Source organism: Penaeus chinensis, chromosome 28, assembly GCF_019202785.1.
Source record: "Penaeus chinensis breed Huanghai No. 1 chromosome 28, ASM1920278v2, whole genome shotgun sequence".
Classification (NCBI taxonomy): Eukaryota; Metazoa; Arthropoda; class Malacostraca; order Decapoda; family Penaeidae; genus Penaeus; species Penaeus chinensis.
Window position 1 is genome coordinate 9,422,495 of NC_061846.1, and position 16,425 is coordinate 9,438,919.

At 35.4% G+C, this 16,425-nt stretch overlaps 2 protein-coding genes across 8 annotated transcripts in view; one reads left to right on the plus strand and one right to left on the minus strand.

Moving 5' to 3' along the window:
* The first annotated feature begins 500 nt into the window (after positions 1-500).
* LOC125039954 (dnaJ homolog subfamily B member 9-like) lies at positions 501-13,300 on the plus strand. Of its 3 annotated transcripts, none has more exons than XM_047634357.1 (4): positions 655-880; positions 9,268-9,521; positions 9,652-9,851; positions 11,904-13,300. In XM_047634357.1, exons 2-4 carry the CDS (start codon positions 9,314-9,316, stop codon positions 12,081-12,083), a joined length of 588 nt encoding a protein of 195 aa, XP_047490313.1. In that variant the 5' UTR covers positions 655-880; positions 9,268-9,313; the 3' UTR covers positions 12,084-13,300. The 3 variants fall into 3 exon arrangements, with proteins under 3 accessions (XP_047490311.1, XP_047490313.1, XP_047490312.1); XM_047634356.1 differs by having other exon boundaries at positions 656-880; positions 11,796-13,300; XM_047634355.1 differs by lacking the exons at positions 9,268-9,521; positions 9,652-9,851; positions 11,904-13,300 and adding an exon at positions 6,700-9,011 and having other exon boundaries at positions 501-880.
* A 351-nt stretch (positions 13,301-13,651) lies between these two features.
* LOC125039953 (vacuolar protein sorting-associated protein 13B-like) overlaps positions 13,652-16,425 on the minus strand; it is a 40,894-nt gene continuing 38,120 nt past the window's right edge. For all 5 annotated transcript variants that reach the window (XM_047634354.1, XM_047634353.1, XM_047634352.1 and 2 more), the window contains one exon: positions 13,652-16,425. This exon is cut by the window's right edge and continues 913 nt beyond it. The gene's annotated coding sequence lies outside the window, so the exon portion shown is untranslated.

The following is a 16,425-nucleotide window of genomic DNA, read 5'->3' on the forward strand; positions in this document are numbered from 1 at the left end:
TAGCTGTTGACGTAGAACGCAAGGAAGATAAAAACAGGTGCGCCGATATATGAAGAGTAAAAAAATTATTTACCTTGACATGTACTAATGTTATAGCTACGTAAATACAAATAATTTACGTATTCAATATATGTAAAAAAAATGTTTGTTTTGATAAGTAATCGTTAAGTTATAATGCAATACTCAGGAAATCCATTACTTTTATCTATATTTAGAAAATCTGGTCTTTTTATGCAGTTACCTATGATAGTTGATAAATATTTCCTTCCCCATAATGAAAGGAATGCGACATGAATGAGTCTTACATAAAGAACAAAAATAGGTATTGCAAATCCAAGTTTTGAAAATCGCGCTCGATGACGTCACTGGACTTGGACCAACCACGAACCTTTTAGTGTACTAGGCTGCGCCCGACCTTCAAAATAATTTCATAATACTTTAGTCACATTTCATATTCCTTAATTTTCCTCTTCACACAAATACAGAATTACTCCCCACCGCTTCACCACATTGACACCCTTTCTCCAGGAAAACATCTCCCACGGATATAATCCAATCACGATGATACCAGAACAAGAGCAAACAGGAGAAAAATCCGACTATAATAGAACGAAATAGAGCAAGAAACAGAACGATCCTGGAGCACCACATTCAGAAAGCATCGATCAGCGGCAGAGAGAGAGTCAGCGCAGACACAAGAACACGTCAACCTTTCGGCTTCATTTCTCTTCTTTCTCCTTCGCCGGCCAGTCGTCTTTCGGGATCGGGTGGAGAAAGTGGCGAACAAGAAAAAGGAAAAGGTGGAAGAGCTAAAAAAAGAGAATAATTAGGAAGAAAAAGACAGGAAGGAACACATAAAGGGATTCAAGAATTTCAGTGTGTAAGTTGATACTTTGTCTTTCCCTTTTATCTGGTTATTAAGTTGTTTCGTATTTCTTGTTTTTTTTTTTTTTTTTTTTTTTATTTCGCCTGCTTGCATGAGATTTACATATAGTATGTATATGTAGTGTTTATGATTTATGGGCAATATATACGAAAGATCCGATTTAATTTTCTCTTAGCAGTATTCATACCCCAAGCCATACGCAGAAATGCTCTATTATTGTATGATGATTTCGCACGATTTCGCAAAGAATTGACGTAAAGGTCTAGAAATGGCGAGGTAGAAGATGTTCCGGGTAAAACAGGTGCAAGACAGGTGTAACAGGTGTGCAGGACAGGTGTCATAATAGCCTATGGGTTGAGTGTTTTGTCCCTTGAATTCACGTTGGGCTCTGACGGTGTGTGAAGTTGGGTTTAAAGTGCCAAACTCTTTACTGCTGTTTATTTAAGTAATAGTATTTTTGGACATCACGAATTTGTTAGTAGTTCGGCTGGTCGCGGCTAACTCGTCCACATGAAGCAGTTTGAGCCGAGAATGTACACATAAAACAGAACAAGACAGAATGGTTTTTACATTTGGAGAAACTAGTAATTTTCATTTTGGAAACTTTTCCGTCTATGACAAACAGGGTTACCGTGGCGAAAACTAAGCTACTTTTCATCTGTGGCAAAAGATGCTTTAATTGAAAATAAAGGAAATACAGGACAGAGAAGAGAGAAGATTGACCCATCATTTACTATGCCCCTTTTGTGTTTACTATGTATTACTACACACTTGTGAGAATAATTACTTTGTAATTATCAGGTTTTGTTATTCAGAATTCATGTATTGAATGCACTCTCTTAGGCTAGGGAATGTATAGATCATAGTGTGTAAATCCCACAGGGTTAGGTTAATTTTTTTTACTCTGACAATCGGGTCTTCCCAGACAATATTTGCATCATCAAATTTGTTCTCTTGTGATGAGAACGAATCTGATGATCATTTCCGTTGCATTCACCAGCGATCTTGATGTGATGTGATGTGATAAGTCCTGATAGCAGGAGAGGGTATGAAATAGTTCAGAGAAGTTACGGGGTAAAATAGGCGATGATAACAAGAATAGAGAACAGAAATGAAGCACAAGCACAAAAAACACTAAAAATCTGCTAATGAAACTCAAGAGACACCCCCACAATCTTTGAAAGTCTACAGATTGACGCGCCAACTTTCAAAGAACTCTATGGGAAACAAACTCGCCCTTCAGTAAAAATCTATGGGATTTCACATAATCCAGATCCCCTGTGGTAATTGTACAATGCGTCCTAACCAGTAAACCAACGTAACCTTAACCCTGTGGGATTCATACACTACGATCTATATATTCCCTAGCCAGGGGGCTAGGACCCCATGGGTAAAACCACATATCTTTATACAGCAGAACACTGAACTTTTCTTTGCTTTCACCAATAGTCAGAATTGCTTGTTTTCTAATGACTTTTCTGGCATTTGGGGCATTTTATGGGCTCAAATATCAAAATAATTGTTCTCACAAATGCATAATAATACATGGACTACTGGATAGATTGCAGTCACATTTGCTTTGATCAGGACTTTTCAAATCACAAATCAAGATTGTCGTATGATGAAGGGAATGGAAATAATCATCAGATTCATTCTCATCACAGGAGAACAAATCTGTTAATACAAATATTGTCTGGGAATACCCAATTGTCATTGTTGAAAAATTAACCATTTTTTCTTCACTGCTACTTTCGAGATCAATGATTTAGAAAGCAAGTGTTTTATAAATTGCAAAAGAATTACAAGAACAGTGAAGTACCAAATTAGCTGATGTTATGGCAGGTACCTGACCCAGCCACTGTTCGGTATGTTATTTGATCATTAACTTTTTACTTTGTTTGCAGTTTTTGACATATCCCATATCATAAATGAAAATTGCTGTAAGTCCCGTGTTTTTGTTTCATACATTGTGTCCAGAAAATATAGGCCTGTTTGAAAGTATAAATATTTACCAAACAAAATACTCCATATAACCATGGAGAAGCATCTGTTTGGTAAAGCAGCCGTACCATATTGATAAGACCTTGTCTTTAGTTGTAGGTTTTGCTGTGCATTGCCATGGACAATGAGATATGACGATGAAACATCTTAGAAAAAGTGCTGTGAGCTCAACCTGATTTTAGCATCCCTGCCAGGGGCATTTATGGGGGTGGGGGGGGTAAGGGCATCTGTCAACTTCCTGACCCCACTGATGTGCATCCACTCAAACAGCCCAGTGGTTTTCAGACAGTCTGCATGCTGCAGCATAATGTGAAGTTCTGCTGGACATTGTCAATAGAAGAAAAGGGATCCATCTCCCTTGTAGTAGTTAAACATTGTTGAAGAAAAATCGAAAAATAACCAAGAAGAAAATTACTCACGGGAAGGGGATATGGAAACTAATTACCAGCCACGCCCCCTTTGCAAACCCAGTCAACTGTGAGGGGTGTTGCCACAGAGCATCAGATGGTTTTATTAACTCATGATATTCATGCACCTCAATGCAAACTTCCTATTTGTCTTTCATATAGCAGATTGATATATAATTTTGGATGACAATTACTTGATCTTCTTCCCATGTCATGCCCACTTCTGGCCTTGTCTCTGGTAGGTCAAGTTGCCTCGTGTTGCTGTAGGCTTTGAAATACCTAATTTTCTTGATGTTTTGGCTCTTGATAATCCCACAGGGTAAAGCATAATTATGGCATGAATGGCCTGTGAGGTCTCCATTGCTAATATTGCCATGTTCCAAGTGTTGAAAACAAGTGCTAACCTTCCAGAATCAACTAGTGACTGTTTTGCTTTCATCTACTCCTGAGCGAGTGTATCTATCATATCAATGTCATATTAAAGTAATTGTTTACTGTAAAATATAGTTTTTTTAAAGTGAAATTATAGAAATTGCTTTGATTTTCAAATTACAATAAATTTGGTACCGAAACTAATTAAAAGTTCTGACTGCCACCCAACCATATCACTTATTGATGTGTTCAGATGTGATGACTGTTAAACAGTAATGTATCATATATTGAAGTTAATTCTTTTTTTTTTTATCTTTAATTAAATTTATATGAAATATCCTTATTTAGGTTAGTTAAATATTAAAAAAGAGAAAACTTTGCAAAGCTAAAAAAGACTTCTGTGTGAATATATATTATGATTTCGATTGCAGTCCTAATTACAATTTTTTAAGTGTAAACAAGTAATTGATAGCATAGTGACACACATTATAAGAAATATTGTATAAAAAACATTTTTAGTGTGTAAACAGCCAGTGAACGGAGTGCCAAGCATCATATGCTGATACTTTATTTGATAATTTAACTGGTGTAATTCAATGGCAACTATATTAACTAATGCATTCAGAATTATAGAACTTGAGTTTAAGTAAATTGATCAAGTAAAAGAATATAGTCTAGCTCTTTGAAAATTTCATGCTTGGGTACAAGTCACAGTACAGTTTTAACAGTAATTTAGTTCAAGTTATACATCTTTTGTGAAATACTACAAATCCTTAGGAAATTGAACATTAAAAAACTGTAAGTCTTGAGAATATAGACCCATATTATGATAGGGTTTCCTAACATTTATCCTTTGCTCACTTCTTGCGATGTGGAAAAATATCCAAAAGTGGACAGTAGTAAAAGTTTGTGATGAGAAAGGATTAAGCCAGATATATACTTTTTTTGAGTGTTTCATCTATAATTTTATTTATAATTATTATTATATATTTTTTGTAGTGTAATACTAATATAATTTATACACAAATATGTTCTTTTCAACTTCAGGCATTTTTGGATTCAAGCATGAATTTACACAGTGAAAGCAATGGATGCTGAAAGCAATGGATGCTGATGAATAAAGTGTTTCATGGTACAAGTAAATGTCTGGTAGTTGGATTGTAGTCAATTTAGACACATTGACCATTGACTGTTTTAATGATCATATATAGATGTTTAATTTTCAAAACTTACAGAAAAAGGATTAGCTTTTTATGGGAAGTTAGAAAAGGCAGGACTAATAGGTTGCTGACAAAGACAAGATTCTTTGTATATTTTCCTTATCTTATAAGAAAAGTGTATTTGACATTGACATTTAAGTGTGAGTGTTGGTTCATAACTGATAATTTTGTTTGTGTGATGGGGGGGGGGGGGGGTTGCACATACATATGTAGGGTTCTACACTACACACGCACACTACACATGCACACATACTACAAACGCACACTACACATGCACACATACTACAAACGCACACTACACATGCACACATACTACAAACGCACACTACACATGCACACATACTACAAACGCACACTACACATGCACACATACTACAAACGCACACTACACATGCACACATACTACAAACGCACACTACACTACACACATTACACACACGACACACTACACACACTACACACACGACACACACTACACACACGACACACACTACACACACGACACACACTACACACACGACACACACTACACACACGACACACACTACACACACGACACACACTACACACACGACACACACTACACACACGACACACACTACACACACTACACACACGACACACACGACACACACGACACACACTACACACATGACACACATGACACACAGTACATACACTACACACACGACACACATGACACACATGACACACAGTACACACGACACACAATACACACACTACACACACGACACACAATACACACACTACACACACGACACACAATACACACACTACACACAATACACACAATACACACAATACACACAATACACAATACACACACGACACACAATACACACTACACTACACACACTACACTACACACATGTGTGTGTGTCTGTCCATTTGTCTGTATCTATGTCTATATACATATACATGTACATGTGTATGTACATATACATATACATGGACATGGACATGGACATGGACATGGACATGGACATGGACATGGACATGGACATGGACATATACATATACATATACATATACATATACATATACATATACATATACATATATATATATATATATATATATACACAAGTACACACACACACACACACACACACACACACACACACACACACACACACACACACACACACACACACACACATTCACTCCCTTGCTTTCCTTTTTTGTTCCAGCAGTATAAATACATACTGAATATTCTGTGCATGTGTTATGTATTCCTGTATTATGTATTAGAAGAATTATGGTAGAAGTGGCCCTTGTATCCTTATTTAAGGTTTTTAAGTCTCTGAACATGAATTTGTGAATCTCTATTTCCTGATTTTGTACCTACTTTCTTTAAAAAGTTTAAGAAAACAAAAATGATAGTAAGTAGTATTGTATTGTTACATTTTTTATTTAGTTTGTTTATTGTAGGTTGTTTGTTTATTACTGCATAAAGGCCTTGTCTTGTTCAAACTTATTTGGAAAATTCAGAGAAATGCTGCTGCTTTTGTTATTTTGGCTACTATTTTTGGGATTTAATTTATAGGCTGGGATAAAATATTCACCCTACCACTGCAATTTTTTAGGTCAATTTAGATATATGGCTTGTGTTATATCTTTTGTTATTCTGGAAGAAAAGCTGTATGTTTTCACTGTTCTGATTTTAGGGACAAGATTCAGACCTGACACTGTAATGTATTTAAGAAAAATATATAAACCTATAAACCCTTGACTGTACACATTTGACATTTTGCTCAAGTTTGTTTGGAACACCTCCCCTCTTCTCTTGCAGGATCGGCTGGTGGAAGTCTTGCCCTAGGCAAGCCAATCCGCGCAGAGGATAGATGGAATAGTGTTTGGACCAGTAAAGAGTAAAGTAGGCAGATATGGTTATAGTAGTTGAAGGGCATCCCTTGACTAAGACCATAACGTCGACTGAAGAGTTGTATAAATGCTATCCAGGGCTTGTAGAGAAGGGCTTCCATTTTGCCCAGCAGGCAGAAGTGCAGGTTCCCTCCCACTTCACATTATTTGTTGCTCAGGGGGAATATGGAGTTGTCCCTGCCAAAGACACGAAAGTGAAAATTGTGGGGTCAGATGACGCCACTACCTGTCATGTGGTAGTGATCAGGCACCCTTCGGGTACCACAGCTGTGGCACACTTTGATGGTCGGAAGAATGAGGAGGATGCCCTTAAAGCAATAGTAGAAAAGATACACAGAATAGAAGATGATACAAGTGACTTGGAGCTGTTTGTTGTAGGAGGTTACCAGCCTGAGGAAGGAAGCAGAGAGGCAAAAAGGAATGAATCTGAGTTATTATCACTCAAGATCCTCCGGATGTTTAGCCATCACAAATGCACATTTAACCTTTCTTTGTGGTGCACAGTAAGACTCAACACCAGAGCTGGGATGGATGGCCCCATGCCTATTGCATATGGTGTTGGAGTAGATATGTCAAATGGACTCCTTTTCCCTGCACACTTTACCTCACACGAACCTAATTTACCACTGAGATCAGCATCTCGTTGGGTTTCTGAGGGGATGCTGTGTGATTTGTACGACCACAAAAATGGAACAATTTGTATTGAGCCTTTCTATTATAAAGATATGGAAACTTTTTCCTATTATGTAAACCTGCCAGACAAGGTCTTGTTGAAGAACTTTTCAACATCTCCAAGAGTTGAGCCTCCCCGGTTCTGTGATGAGTTACGGAAAGTGTTTCAAGTGTTTGTCGATCACCCAGATCCACACAACACCCTTTTTCCAGATAACCAGGGTAAAATTTATGGAATGAATGCTGAGGGACTTTGGGAGCAATTGCAATATTGATGATGACTGATTTATTAAGCTTAATGTGATTTTTTTTCCAAGATTGTTATGTATCCTTGTGAATTATTATTAGTATGAACAGATAGAACTTATTAGAGGCTTGAAGCAACTCACATTTTCCTTGTTTATCAGTCTTTGATTCTTTCTTTTCTGTTTTCTACCTCAGTTTTCTGTCATTATGAGAATGAAGTGTTACCAGTTTCATTTTAGATTCTCCTTTTCACTTACTTACCTTGAGAATATTTTGATATTTAAGTTGAGGAATCAGAGATCAAATCTGTAAGGACTAAATATTTTGAATGTGAAAGGGAGTATTTAGAGTTGATCCAAGTAATGTGCTTTGATATTTAAAATGTGATAGATAATGCAAGAATCAAACATGTTTAATTGACCTTGATTAAATACGTAACTGTGATCTCATGTGTTTTAGTATGAAAGCTTTTGTTGATTTATGCTTTTATTTACATACACAAAGTTGCTATTTGTGATCCAGGACATTTTCAGATTGAAACAGAATTTACAGGATTGCAATTTGGGAATCCTTAGACTGCAGAGCTTGCGGTGACAATACTGTATATTATTCTTTTTTATAGAGTCTAATGTTTCTACCATCCACATTCTAGCCAAGGACTAATTATGAATTAACGCCAGTTTTCCAACATAGAGGCTTTCCATTTTCTGGAGGTATTTTATGTTTTAGTCTTCCTAGCAGAAGAAATACCATATTTAACTCAGCCTTGTGATGATAATCAATATTACGCTTGTATTTTAGGTAATTTCCTTGCATACATATATAAACCGTGTTTTAGGATATGTATTTGCCCATTAATTTAATGTAGAAAAGGTTTCATTGCAATTCATTTTTGGATTTTTATTTTGGTAGTAGATGTATAAAATAGGTTTATGAACTAGGTTCAAGATAACAGGTAACCAGTGGATGAGAATTGTTGCCTTGGATTGGTTTCAGTAATCAAACTTTGTGAATTAACAAGTGCATCTACACCTTGATATATGTGTAGGGAATATACTAGTAACAAGTTTTATTAAAAGCTTATTAAGAAATTTCCCTTATATAAATTTTGACTGAATCTAGATGTTATATCCATGGACGTGGCATTTGTACTAGTTTTTACATCACCTTTTATATATGATCTCACAGATCAAAGGTCAAAGTTTTAATCAGTAACTGCAGTTGTGATGAAAATTTACCAGTATTACAATAGCTATCACAATACCAATAAATAAATTGAATAAAGTAATTGTTTCTACAAAATAGGATATCTTTAACCTTCTGTATGATGCATTGTCTTTACATTGCCAAGGATAAGTTAAAGTTAAGTATGCTTTGTGAAGATCTGAATTGTTTAGTATTAGAGAAATGGCTAAGTAAAAGTATAGACAAATATCAAATATGACTTAATTTATAGCTTGTTATATAAATGAGGACAAAAAGTTGGATAAGAGGCAGGTGATTTTGGAGGGATTTTAGGGACTGCAAGTTAATATAAAAAAATTTCTTCACATGCCAGGTGTGGAGTATACTCAGCCCCTCTGATCGTAGGCAGACCCAACACCATGTATTCAATGTGGGTAACTGCTGCCCTACTCTTGGCCCTTGCTGTGCTGGCATCATGTGCTAAGGATTACTATGAAGTTTTGGGGATAAGCAGGAGTGCAACTGATCGGGATATAAAGAAAGCTTTCCGCAAACTTGCAGTTCAGTATCATCCAGACAAGAATAAGGAGCCAGGCGCTGAGGAAAAGTTTAGAGAAATTGCGGAAGGTAATTTAATAATCTTTTTCTTTTATATGATGGAACAAAACACTAAAATAGTGTTGAATATGTGACTGTCATATTGACACTTGCTACAAGTGGACTTTCATATCATTAATGCTATTCTTGTTATCCACAGCATATGAGGTCTTGTCTGACGAGGACAGGAAACGAGAGTACGACCACATGGGCCATTCTGCATACGCTCAGAAATCTGCTGGTGGAGGTGGAGGACACCACAACCATGCCTTCCATTTCAACTTTGATGATTTGTTTAAAGATTTCGAATTTGACAGTGATTTCGGGAACTTTGGAGACTTTGGACACTTCGGCGATTTTGTGAGTATTTTGCATATATTTTGTTTATGTGAGGTCTTGTCTGCATGTAAGATCTGGGCTTACTAATGCTGCCTGTAAAAAGAAAAGTTGAGTTGCTCTATTAACCCATTGGATCCGGATGCTTCACTTCCATCATGTGGCCCAAAATAAGGGCATCATGAACAGATGCTGCTGGGTATGTGGCTTGTAGGCTGGATACAAACGGACACTCATCTACAGTAACAAGACTCCATGCCTCCCCCTTGCAATATTATTTTCAATATTTCTTTTTTTTAATCTTGGAAGCAGCTTCCTCCCTGGTGCAAGTGCTCTTCCAGTCATGGTTCGCAGACATTACATTTGAAACTTGTTTATCGATGGTAATAATGCAAAAGCCTCTTATTAAATGCCAAAAGAGTCTAATCACCCTCCAAGAGCACTTGTGGCAAGTCTTTGCCATCACCCCAGCCTTCAGCTGAAATGTTCTTGACGGCAAGTTTGCGTCGCCCAGCCCACAGCCAAATTTTCCCATGGTGGCATGTTCACGTTGCCCACATCTCGAGCCAAATTTTTCATGACAAGATGAGTATGGTATGCAGATCATAGGGGTTGATATAGAAAAGGTATGAATAAGAAGGAATATCTACAGTGGAAGAGATGTATTTGATTGGTTTCGATTATATATCAAATATATAACCAGATATATATCTGATTATATATCAGAAATACATGTAATCAAAACCAATCAAGTACATCTCTTGTACTCTTGCACATCTTCATATCTTATGTACATTTGTTGCAATGAACACAACTTATTGCTTTATTAACCAAGAAATACTCAATGTACTGGTTAAATATCTTGTGATTGTTGGCTTGAAGTGAATAAGAGTGATTGAAGAAAAAAGAGTAAGGATGATAAAGCTATATACAAGATTATTAAGTCTTGTGCTTTTTGGAGGAGCTTTGTGATAAATTGAATACTTGTAAGTTTAATGTTTGTTTTTCTTCATGTTTGTAACAAATTTTCTTTAGCTTTTTTCTTCTGATTAAAGATTTGGTATTTTTTAAAATAATTACAATATTATGAATATATACTCTGGTTAGAGTAATTTTTCACTCTTTAAATGCATGTCCATGTTACCTTGCATGTATGGAAATGGGTTATTGACCTGATGTTATTAAGTAGATCTGTGCTTTACTTTAGTAGAGGAATGCATGCCTAAGGATGAAGTAGAAGTTTCAGTATCTATGTTTTATCTTTTGTTCTTGGAGGTCAGCTTGATGCCGGATTAGTTATTGCTTGCTCTAACTTTTCATTAACTCCTCCATGACGGGTCACGTCATAACAAACCGCTCGAAATATGGCTTGGGGCTGTACACTTTGGTGCGCCACCAAAGCGCTGCGAGGCGGTGATTCGGCTTGATGTACCGAACTCCTGCGCTCAAAGTCAGCGCATTGCCATTGATCGCCAGAGCGTAGAGTTTATTATTATTTTTTTTTTCACCCGTCACCAAGGGGTTAAAGCCTGCAGTACAGCATCATTTGGGATTATTTGTACACATACCATTCTGTAGCTTACTGGCACATTTTGTGAAATGCAGAAAGGCAGATAGAGGAAACTTCATTATTGTTAAGCAAGTAATTGTTACTCATGTATTTAGTAATCATTCTATGTGCCTTCTGAGGTAGGTCCAGATTCAGGTAAGCCTTCTGGAGATTAGCTTAACAAATTAATAGTAACAAGTTCTTATTAATTGAGATTTATTTGAGTAGCATACCAGTATTTAAGTCTTTGTATTTTCTGTAGAATCAGTAAGTCAGTCATGTTGAAGGATATGCAACATGGAAGCTTTGTTAAATATCTAATAATATATTTATTTTAGAAACTGACTAACGTCTTACATAGGGTATAGTTATGAGGAAGTAGTCAAGTATTAGAATATGGACCCTTTCCACACATGCAGGGAGATGGATTCATGGACATGGAGGACTTCTTTGGTGGAAGAGGAGGCGGCTTTGGCCATGATGCCTTTGGCTCTCACGATTCATTCTTTGGGGGTGGCCACTTCCAGCACACGGACCACATGAGGCGGCACCAACAGGCCCACAACAGAGCTCACTTTGGTGGTCAGGCACATGTCTACCAACAGCAGCAGAAGAGGTTCTCAAGCGGAGGAAATGGTGGGAGGACCTGTAGGACTGTCACGCAGAGAGTAGGAAACATGGTCACCACCTATACCACCTGCAGCTAAATTTATGGATGATGCTTTTCACCCATAGTGTAGACCATAGTCATTATTCACTCATATATGTTTACTTTGCTTGCCTCAATTTTTAAGCAATAGTGTTCTGAGTCATTCATTCTCTAGTGACAGGTCATTTATAATACATCAAGGACAGATCTAGTCAGCTAGTAGATTCTATATCCCTCTCCCCCCCAATTGAAGGGGATCTAATGCAGAATGTAGCACTGATAGATGCATAATAGCATCATTTATGGTTGACATAGGAACATATGTCTGTATAGTTTTCCTCACCATAAACCAAAAAATCCTGGATTATTACAAGAAATATGTCGCACCAAAGTCAATGACATCCTTTACCTGCCTCGATCTGCTTTGTGTTGTAATTGCTAAGGACAGGTATACTTTTGTTTATAATTTTGTTTTCTTGTAAACATTATTTTCTGTCTGTGAAATGCATCATAAGAAATTTGAACTAGTCATACAAATCCATAAAAGGAAATAATACATTTCTTCATTGTTGTGGTTATTGTCGACTTTAATTGTAATAATTAGACTTGCTGGTAGGGTCTGTTATATACTAATCACGTATTCAGCCATGATTATGTTATTGTTTGTGTGACTATTTTGACTTGATAATGGCACTTACCATCCTTATTAAAATGTGTGTATATGATTGTGATACTCAGTTTTCATGATATTGAATGGCGCGATGATGAGTGTGCCAGCAAGGATCCACGTCTTGTTATTTTTCTCTGGTATATACAGTTTAAGACACCTCATGCATGTGTTACTCCAATAGTATTTTTCTTGTTGCTGAGAACTGCACATCATTATTTCTTTGTCTCTGTATATAATCATTCTTTATTTTCACCTGGTTTTCTTATTTTTGTTTCTTCTTTTCCCCTTATGCCTATTCTGTAGAATGTTCAACCTTTGTTGAATGGTCTTCCATTTATGTGATTATGGAAATATGGAAATTACAAGAGATATATTAAGTTATGTTTTATTTTGAGTTTTTTGAAAAGTGTGTTGTGTATATATTTATAGTATATTTTCAGTGGGCAAAAAGTGGGTTATTAATTTTGAAAAAAAAAAAGTTTGTTATATTCTAAACTGTACCCATGTGTCTGTGATATTAAATGTATATTTATCCACCATGTGGAGTTGGGAAGTTGAAATGCAGTATAATCAGTTTTATATGAGGAATAAATATTTTCATAAAATGTCTTAATATTCTTTCTCCTATCTCCAAGATGTAAGATGTAACAATTTTTTGTAAGATAGAAATCAAACTTTAAGCAAACTTTTTTTTAAGAACCAAGCAATGCAAGTAAGAAAAACAGGTTTATTGCTCAGGACCCAACTTAGTGTAATATAAAGGCTGAAGTTCAACAAAGAAAAAGAAGATATATCAGTGGTTACCAGTAATTTGTGTCTAAAAACACACACAAAAAAATTGCTCTTTATAGTGATAGAATAAAAAAATTGAAGGCAGAAAATTTTCTGTTGTGAAAGAAAACAAATCAAACCTTCATGCCCTTGGAAAAGGTAGTTGCAAATCTAAACAATTTTCAATCACTTTTCATTTTATTCCAAGTCCAACACAAGTGCAATAATATAATAAATTAAAAAATTGAATCATTCTTATACCCTTTTACAAAGACTATTATACATACATGTAGTCCATCTAATATATAAATCGACTGGAATTTTGGTACATCACAGGTATGTAAACATGATTATTAAACCCCTTCCATGAGAAAGCTTAATTTTCTCTTCACAAGAAAAATTATTGTAAATAAACAAACAAAATGTATGATGTTGCCACTCTCGAAATTCAAGCATGTCTGCAAGAATTTTATTATTAGATTATATACAACCGTTCCTTTGTATCTTCTCAATATCACTAAATATTTACTTTCTTTGCAATAAACTATCCATGAAAGGGTTACTGTCTGCAGTGCAAGGTAATGAGGATAAGTGGCCTGTGATATGGCTTAAAGCAAGGCATTTAAATCAAACTGGAAAGAAAAAAGGGACAATAGAAAACAAATATTACAGTCCATAAGATATTATCCCAAACACCTTAATTTTAAGCAAACATTCAATGGATAAAGCTACATCCACACAATCAGTCATGCCCATGGCCGAGTTGATATGTGGCTAGAAAACTGGCAGTAGATGGTACTACCAGCAGGGAAGGGTCGTATGACATATTTCGCAAATTTACTCAACTATGGGCAAGGCCACTTTGCTGGTATGCCTGTTAAAATTGACCAATGACATGCTAAAGCACACCTGCCCACTGGGCATACCCAATCATTATGTGGATACAGCTCAAGACATTTAAGCACCACTGAGTGTTATTCCTACAATGACAACAAATTTGATCAAATATTAATTTAGTTAACAAATAATGTTGCTTACCTGTTTTCACAAATATGAAATTGAGATTTGTAGGTGCACTGAATAATTAATAAAACAAATATACTTAAACACAACATCACACAACTGATGTGAATGATTTTTTAAAGTGTCATACAGTGCATATGGTAATCCTACTAAATTTAGGATTGAATCCTTCAATAATAAACACAATCTCACCTGTTCATAATAATGTTTAAAAAAAAAGCAATAATCATTCATAATCATTCATATCCTAATCATTTATGGTCAGGTCCTAGTCTGCATTTGTGTACTCTTTTCCAATATCGTCCTAACAGTAAAACATGGACTACAGGTTGGTTTAGCTTCTTTGATACTTCAAGCCTCTTTTTTTTTTCTTTTCTTTTCATTTTTTGAGAGAGAGTTCACACCCATAATCTAATATAATCTAATCCTAAAATAATGTGTACGTCAAAATAAAAAAGAAAACAAAAAAAAAAAGTTTCCGAAACAGATTCCAAGCATTTGCAAAATTTGGACCAACACCTTTCTCTTCAGTGTACCCACAGCATGGAACACTGTTGCAGTACTGGCATTAGAAAGTTTATCTAAGGACCATCTGTAAACATTCATACTGCAATATACTCTGTATCATGGGATTAAAATCTTATAAACATGAGAACTTTTTCAGTTGTACCAATCCCAGAAAAAAAAAAAAATACTGGTCCTTGTATCTATTCTTAATAATTTTCTTGACTTCTAAGACAGATACACACACACACGCACACACACACATACATATAAAGTAATAAGTTACTGTATTTCATCTAATATTGTCATAAAAGTATCTATTTAACACTGTTTTTAAACTTTTTTCATAAATATTCCATTCCATATAACATGAGTAGTTACAAAATACACAGCACATTTTAAAAAGACGTATATAAAATATAATAAATATTTCATACATTCTAAAGGAAGAACATTAAACACCTTCATAATGATGAATGCCAAAAGGAGGCATATATTGTGCACTGATCTGTCATGCTAGTCAATGTATTTCTGAGCAAGAGACAATCTCACCTTACACATTATATAAATCACAGTTAAACATGTATATGTCTTTTTTTTTGCATATACCCATTTAATTCTATAAAATGATATCCTGATAGACAATCATATCATAAGATGGCTAGGCATTCTATATTAGGTCAGTGTTTGGAAGATATCTGTTCTGACCCAATGTCTGGTACAAATGTTCTCAATACTTGTAAAGTCTTTCTTTTCAAGATAAGAATCCCTGTTTAATCATATAAGTAAAAAAAAAAAAAAAAAAAAAAAAAGCTATACCATTCTTTTTATAACTTCACCTCGGAATCAATGACCTATTTGAAATATGAATGACATTAGATCAAAGGTAATTAATTTTCATCTGAGAGCTGGCCTATGAGCCAAAGCCCTCATAAACTCTGTAGGGCTAATTTAACCTAAACCTTTGGAGTGTATCATGTAAGCTTACTTACTACCTTTTACAGGGGAGCTGCTCCATCTCCATGACAAATCTTTTGCTCCTGTACATTTAAAACAGTGACAGAATAATCGCTTAAACATATCAAAAGAATAGCCAACTTCTGTAAGCATAGAGAAAAATATTCTCTCTTTCAAATGATTTCTCATTGTCTTGTTTTCAAATCTGGAAGAAATAACTACAATAAAAAGGGGAAGAAGAGAGATCAACAGTGTTTATAGCAACAAATGTAAAAAAGGTATGAATGAAAATAATTATCTTCACAGGCAAAAGGTGCATTTAGTGTCAATTTTATCTTCATTAGAAATATGTGTATTTCTGACAGACAAAATAAAAACTGGTCAAATACATCTCTTGCATTCAGAAGATATTAATTTTCATTTATACCTTATATGCAAGAAGTAGAAAAAAAAAGTGAAAGCAGTGAATGTCAAG